Here is a 7,872-nt window from a genome sequence, read left to right as displayed (position 1 = left end):
AGGGAAAGGACAGTCTCTTCAACAAATAGTGCTGAGAAAACTGGATATTCACATACAAAAGAATGATGTTAGATCCTTATCTTACATCATATGTAAAAATTAACTCAAAATAGGTTAAAGACCTAAATGTAAGAGCTAAATCTATAAAACTTAAAGAAAACAAAGTGTATGTCCTCGTGAACTTGGATTAGGCAATGGTTTCATAGATATGACACCAAAAGCATAAGAAACAAGAGTAAAGACAGATACACTGGAATTCATCAAAATTAGTAAACTGTATCAAAGGACACAGTCAACAAAGTTAAAAGGCAACCCATGGAATGGGAGAAAATATTTGCAATTCTGATAAGTGGTTAATGTCCAGAATATATAAAGAACTCCTACGACTCATAACAACAAAAAAATCAATAACCCAGTTAAAGATAGGCAAAGGGCTTGAATAGACATTTCTCCAAACATGAGAAGCAAATGGCCAACAAGCAAATGGTGAAAAGGTGCTTAATGTCACTAATAATTAGGAAAATGTACATCAAAACTATAATGAGATAGCACCTCACACCCATCAGGATAGCTAATATTAAAAAAACAAACAAAAAGAAAATAACAAATGTTGGTGAAGATGTGGACGAATTAGAACTCTGATGCACAATTGGTGGGAATGTAAAATGGTGCAGCTACTATAGAAAATAGTATGGTGGTTCCTCAAAAATTTTAAAATAGAATCACCATACGATCCAGCAGTTCTACTTCTGGGTATATATCCAAAAGAATTTAAAGCAGGATCTTGACAAGATACTTGCACACCTGTGCTTATAGCAGAATTATCCGTAATAACAAAGAGGTGGAAGCAATCCTGATGTCCATAGATGGATGACTAGGTAAGCAAAATGTGATATATACATACAAAGGAATATTATTTAGCATTAAAAAGGAAGGAAATCCTAACATCTGAATGAGGACCTTATGCTAAATGTAATAAGTCAGTCACAAAAAGACACTAAAATTCCGTTATATGAGGTATCTAAAGTAGTTAAATTCATAGAAACAGAAAGTGGAATGGTGGGTGTCAGGGGCTGGGGGAAAGTGGTGAGGGAGAATTGTTATTTAATGGGCATGAAGTTTCAGTTTTGCAAGATGAAAAAGTTCTAGAGCTTGGTTGCACAGCAAGGTGAATATATTTAACACTACTGAAGTATACGCTTAAAAAGAGTTAAAATGGTAAATTTTATGCTATGTATATTTCCCCCCAATTTAAAAAAAGTGAAAAAAAAAGGGAAGGAGAGAAAGAAGACTAACAAGGTATAATCCCACTAGAAACTGAAAGTGTAGAATATTTTTAAAGGAAATGGAAGGCACCTCCCATTAACTATCTCTTCCATTTCAGGTGCTTTGCATAGCGTACCTCATTTAAGAACCAGTGTTTTAGGGGCACCTGGGTGGCTCAGTTGGTTAAGCGTCTACCTTCAGCTCAGGTCATGATCCCAGGGTTCTGGGATTGAGCCCTGCATTGGGCTCCCTGCTTGTGGGGAGCCTGCTTCTCCCTCTCCTCCCCACTCGTGCTCTCGCTATCTCTCATTCTCTCTCTCTCAAATAAGTAAATAAATAAAATCTTTAAAAAATAAATTAAAAAAATAAAAACCAGTGTTTTAATTAACTGATTATTTGGCTTAATTAATTGATTTTGTGATTCATTTGCTATTTCTGGACTTTGAAAAATACATAAACTGACTCTGCTCATTTTTAAGTTAGATATAAATTAAGGTGAAATGTTATGTTTTAACTTCCCTTATCTCTTTTTCTTCCTATTTACCAGGTTGGAAGGGTACTTTGTTAGGTGTTGCTATGGCTACAGTGAATGCTATGATCACAGAATATGGCTGTAGTTTGGAAGACATTATTGCTGTACTGGGGCCTTCAGTAGGACCTTGCTGTTTTACTCTGCCAAGGGAATCCGCACAGGGATTTCATAATCTTGATCCTGAATGTGTACGGTTATTTGATTCACCAAATCCCTATGTTGACATTCGTAAAGGCACCAGGTATGTTTGATTTCATTTGAGAACTGCAAGTTTGGTTATTGCTTATTGTTTCTAAAATGAAAATTATTTTAGACAACAATTAGTAACTATAAGAAAAATTGAAGTGGCAGATTAATAAGTAGCTGACATACATATTTTATGCAAAAACATTTTGATTATGAAATCTATTCTCATTTAAGTTTGACTAACAAATTTTCCTATTTTCCTGTTTGTTATCTCTTACTGACTTAAAAGTGCAGGAAGATATATTTGGCTTATAGTTTTGAGAGATCTACTTAAACTTCTTATAGAAAAGTTGCCATGTACTTCATAGTCCTTCTTCAGCTAAAATCTCTAATGTAATAAACTGTCAGGAAGATGATATTTTAAAATTATTTTTATTCTCTAATTAACTAGAAGAATACATTTCTTAGCAAAAATGTTAGATGATATGAGTACGTAGTCACTTTCAAGCTTTTTATGGTCCCTTTCCATTTTGATTTATGAGGTTTTGCTATTAATAGTCATTATTTGTCATTTCTAAAAAAGAAAATTGTCTGATTTGAATTGTGTTTCTATTCCAGTCAACAAAAGTAGTCAAATTCATTGCCCAGATTCTGCCTCATTTAGCACATAAGTAGAAAGGATTGAAATTGATTCTTAAATGTGACTTGTGGAATTAGTATCATTAATTTATAGTCATATTTCATATAGTAAAGTGTTTACGGAGAAGCAACTTCTCTGTGAAAAATCTGTTAATAGGAGGTCAAGAGATGGGAGGGCCAAATGACTAAAAAGCATGCTCTGTCTGAATCAAATGAATCTTGTCTGCAAATAACCCTGGTAACTTAAGAAGTTTCTTCTAAATAAGTACTTGATTTTGATTATAAAATTCTGGACCCAGGTCATGTCTGCAGGACAATATAGAAGGTTTTACAGTTCATATATGAACTTAGGTGATTAATAGTGATAAAATCTTCCATTTCCTGACTTATTCATGTTTTGTATCCGAAAACAATTTGCATTGTTTCAAGCAAATCTTTCCCAGAATTCTTTTACACCAATATCCATATGTATATATTTTTTACTGCTTTGGCTATTGGTAAAATAAACTCTTGGTATCTTTTGAAAAATCTTTATCCTAAGGATTCTTCTAGAACGGGGAGGAATTCTACCACAGAATATTCAGGACCTGAACCAAGATCTTGGCCTCTGTACGTCCTGCCATCCTGACAAGTTTTTCTCCCATGTCCGTGATGGCCTTAATTTTGGTACACAGATTGGCTTCATATCAATTAGAGAATGAGGTACAGTAGGTTCTTTCACTCCCTTTGCCTCTCTCCTTCTTCCTCTTTCCACCTTTCCCTCCCCTCATTTTAAAAAATAATTAATTATATTTAACTTTACCCCTTTATTCTTGTAGGAAGAATTAAGTTCTACTTTTTAGTGAAGCAGCTGAGGTAGATAAGTTAATTTTTAGGGACATGGTGTAATATAAAGAATAGCCACTCCTTTTCCTAGTTAATGAAGAATAATCAGGCCAGCATATAAACATAAAAATAAAATCATTTATTTAAAAAAATCCTGTATGTATACCATTTATCTCCTATGTACTTGACATCAGTATGTTTCCTATCATAACATCTTTAAACCTTTCTTTTTTATTCTTTTGATTTTTGAGAAGAAATCTTTGCATAAAGATTCTAAATTCTAGGATAATGAAAAGTCCTCACCCATCCAAACTGGCTTGGTTTTCAACTAGATTTGCAACTGATTGTCTATAGCAGTGTTGGCCAATTTTCTTTAAAGGGTAGATAGTAAATATTTTAGGCTTTATGGTACATACAGTCTCTGTCTCAACTACTTAGCTTTGCCATTGTAGAGCAAAAGCAGACAGTAATAACACAAACAAATGAGTATGACTGTGTTTCAATAAAAATGTATTTATAAAAAACAGCTGAGGGGCCAGGTAGGTTTGGCCCATAGGCTATAATTTGCAGATACCTATCTATCGTCGTAAAGTAAGACTGAGTATAATCTCATTAAATTAGTATTTATGTCAGATATTTTTTCAAAGTTATACAAAAACATTTCATGAAGTGATTTTGTGCCGACCCTTTAGCATATATCTAATTTTCCTTAAGATTGCTCTTAACTGAGTTAATATTATTTTTAATCTTCACAATGTCTTTAACTCTTTAATAAACAAAAGACATTAGTAGACTTAATGATCCTTACCTTGATATTGTAATAGCACAATTAAGGGTCTTATATTTGTTTTCTTTGTATTATTACAGATACTTGACTGGATTTTTATACAACTGTTTCCTGCCTCCTTCTAAACGGACTACAAGAGAGAAATTTAGCTGTTTGATTTACTTAAAGCTGAAAGGATTACAATGGATAATTCATCTTTAGGTATATTTTCACTATTATCCAAAGCCAATGACTTCCATTTGAGTCTAGCAAAATCTAGATGAGGATTATTCCTAATGTTCATTCTGTTTGTTATATAAATCAGGAATGGGTCTGTTCAGTTCAGCATTTACTGGGTGCCCCCTATTTGTCAGGCATTTTGTGTGAAGCATAAGTGAATCAAAGTGAGTAAGACCTTTTCCCTTTGAGTCTAATGCAGTGGAGGAGAGAAACACTTATAATACTTAAATTTAATTTTGATAGCAGTGGAAGAGTACAGAAGAAGGAAGGGTTAATTCTATTTGGAAGACACAGTAGGGAAAATGCTATAGAGAAAATGATATATTACATGGGCCGAAAAGATGTACAGGCTTTTGACAAATGAAGAACAACCATAACAGGTAGAGGGAACACCCTGAACTAGCGCATGAAATTGAAAGTGTATAACATGTTCTAGAGAGAGAAGGGTGTAGGCAGAAGTTACTAGAAAAACAGGTTGGAAAGAGATTAGTTAGTCTCAAATGCCATGTCCAAGAGTTTAGAGTTGATTTTCCAAGCAAAGAGTAGGCATAAAAAGTAGAGGAGTGTTTTAGTTCCTTAGCATTATTTGTAACAGGATGGATTTAAATTGTGAGAGACCAGAGCAGAGAGACTTAGTTAAGAGGCAAAATACTTTAAAAAAGAAACAATGAAGACAGGGGAAATTAAGATGGAGGAGAGCAGATGAAGAGACTTTTCAGACAAGGAATCAGTAGATCCTCTTAACAGATAACGAAGATGATAGGTGAGGAAGAGTGGAGAAGTCATTGGTGACTCCAAGATTTCTGCTTAGTTCAACAGCAATGAGGGGAAGGAAGATGTTTGGGGAAAGGATAATGAGTTTGACATGCAGAACGAAGTCTATCCAGATGGAAATATTTGGTTAATGACTAGAAATACAGATGTTATATCTTGGTGGGAGCTGGGAGAAAGATACAGATTTAGAAGCTGGCTATGCAGAGATGAGGCGTGAGTCCATTGGAGTAGGCTGAATCATCTAGGCAGAACTACAGGGTGAGAAAAAGGAGGTTCAAGGGTGAAACCTCATACAACACCTACATTTGAAGAACAAGAAGTTGAACCAGTTAAAAAAAAAAAAAAGATGAATCATTAGAAATAAGGAAAAAAAAACAACCCAGAGTGTACTTATTTTGAAGAAAGAAGCCAGTATGAATGTGAGAGGTACTCAGAATTTCCAGAGATACAAGGTATGAGAAATTTTCAGAGGTAGAATAAAATGAGGACCGAGAAGGAAGCCAGTGGATTAACAATATCAAAGCTGTTCTACAGGCAGTGGTGGCAGAGTCTGATTTCAGTGCATTGAGGAGGAGGATGCATAGGTGTCCACTCTTCTTTGATAGTATTTACTAGAGAAAATAAAGCACTGGGGGCTGTATCTTGAAGGAAGGGGTCTTTTTTTTTTTTTTTTTTTTTTGGATCAGTACTTTTAAGTATATTTGTAGGCTGAAGAGAGGAGTCAAGCTGTTTTCACTTGGGAGAAAGTGGTATATATGATATGTATTTTTAATGTGAGTAGTTATATTGCATCTTAAGAAGTTTTCTTATTTTATACATTTGTTTCTAACTGAACATGTATTAGAATAATGGAAAATTACATTTGTTAGGTATTTACAAAGGACATTACATACATTACCTCATTTTACCTTTATAGCTACTCTGAAATACAGAGGTCAGTTGTTACTCTTTTTAATCAGATGAGAAAACTGAGTCTCATTGAGGTGGAGCTTAAAAACATATAATTTGTGGCAATATAAGATTTGAACCCACATCTTGTAACTTAAAATCTCATTTCAGAACTTACAGTTAATCAAAGCTATCTAAGTTAATTTTTATTTTCGACTTTTTGTTAATATCATCCATTCATCCATTCAGCCAAAATTTTGTTGAGACACTAGAATAGGTTAAAAAAAATACGGTTGTAGGCTTTCAGATGTTTAATATCTAGTGAAAGGTGGCAGTCAATAAACCAGCAATTTCAATACTATGATTTATGTTGTAAGGTTGTCACAATCTGATACCTTGTTTATATGAATTCTTCTGTGCAACTTGTAACTCGGTGTAAAATTTAAATAAAATACCTCATTTCTTCCAGTTGATGGAAGGTATTAAACACAAAGCATAGGACAATAATTTCAAACTCATGCAAAAAACTTTTCTGACTAATGATAATTAGAAAGATAAAGAATAATTTCACACATTTAGAAATGTTGATAACTTTCCAGTTCTTCACTATGCCTTACTTTGTTTGAAGTTTACAAATTTACATGAGTATTAGGTGGCAGGGGCGCCTGGGTGGCTCATTCAGTTAAATGTCTGCCTTATGCTCAGGTCATGATCCCAGGGTCCTCAGGTTGAGCCCTGCGTTGGGCTCCCTTTTCAATGGGGAGTCTGCTTCTCCCTCTGCCCCTACCCATGTCCTGCTCACTTGCAAGCACACGCACACCCTCTCTATGTCTCTCAAATAAATAAAATCTTAAAAAAAAAGTATTAGGTGGCCATATTTCACTTTATGTACCAAAATATTATAAAACCAAATAACAATTATATTTGATTATCTGATTTTAGATTATCTGCTTCATAGTATTTAATGAAAGGTCTCTTTTCTGTTTTGCTGAGTGAAAAATACTGACCAATAACTCAGAAACAGAATGACTAGGTTGTTAAATAATCATATCTTATTATCTCTATAAGATCTCTGTCACTCTCAAGCATTTATATGTAGGTTTCTGGGACTTTGGGGGTACAACCACAATAATTTTTATTTTTAGTAAGTTTTGTTTTCAATCTAAGCACTGCTACTAAGTATACATACGAAATATTGGATGTCATTAAGAAGAGGAATGAAGTTTGTAAATAAGATGAGAGTTCATGACATGATTCTTTTGGAGGTACTAAGTATCAAACTAAAATTTAATTGTAATTTTAAATTGTGAATAATAGCATAGTGACTAAATATGCTATACTCCAATGCTTTATAAAACAAATTAAGAAAGTGATCCTTCCACTAGGAGGCAGTATTTCTACAAGTAGCTCTGCACTGTTTCTTCGTATAAAGTTGAACAATCTGTTCTCTGTATTTACTTATACCAAAAAAAAAAAAAAAGAGGGGCATTTAAACTTAATGAATGTATTGCTCCTACTTTATATGCAAATATATTGTAGTTCAACTTTATAAAAGCATTTAGGAACCCTCACCCACCTGGAACTATCTCACTTCAACAGAGTCTCCAGTTAACTCTTTTTCTGTAAGTAGATTTTTGGGGGAGAAATTCACAGAAAATTATTCAATGACACATGACAAAAACATAAATAACACCCACAGATTTAGAAGCTGGAGGGTAAGATGTCAGTTACATATGAATTACATCATTGTATATTC

At 33.8% G+C, this 7,872-nt stretch overlaps 1 protein-coding gene across 9 annotated transcripts in view; it reads left to right on the top strand.

The window, feature by feature from the left end:
* LACC1 (laccase domain containing 1) overlaps positions 1–7,872 on the top strand; it is a 186,093-nt gene that overhangs the window by 5,061 nt on the left and 173,160 nt on the right. For 4 of the 9 annotated variants that reach the window (XR_005832791.1, XR_005832792.1, XR_005832793.1 and 1 more), the window contains exons 5-6: positions 1,814–2,039; positions 4,316–4,436. Coding sequence is in view for 4 of the 9 variants with exons in the window: in XM_040623042.1 (XP_040478976.1) it covers positions 1,814–2,039; positions 3,165–3,324 (386 nt within the window). In the remaining 5 variants the exon portion in view is untranslated. Of the gene's footprint in view, positions 1–1,813; positions 2,040–3,164; positions 3,326–4,315; positions 7,014–7,872 lie in introns of those variants that run through there. The other 5 variants (XM_040623042.1, XM_040623047.1, XM_008706819.2 and 2 more) reach the window with 3 other exon arrangements.

This window comes from Ursus maritimus, unplaced genomic scaffold (genome assembly GCF_017311325.1).
Source record: "Ursus maritimus isolate PB19 unplaced genomic scaffold, ASM1731132v1 scaffold_10, whole genome shotgun sequence".
NCBI lineage: Eukaryota > Metazoa > Chordata > Mammalia > Carnivora > Ursidae > Ursus > Ursus maritimus.
Note: the sequence above shows the minus strand (reverse complement) of the source record. Positions and strands in the feature narration are given on the sequence as shown.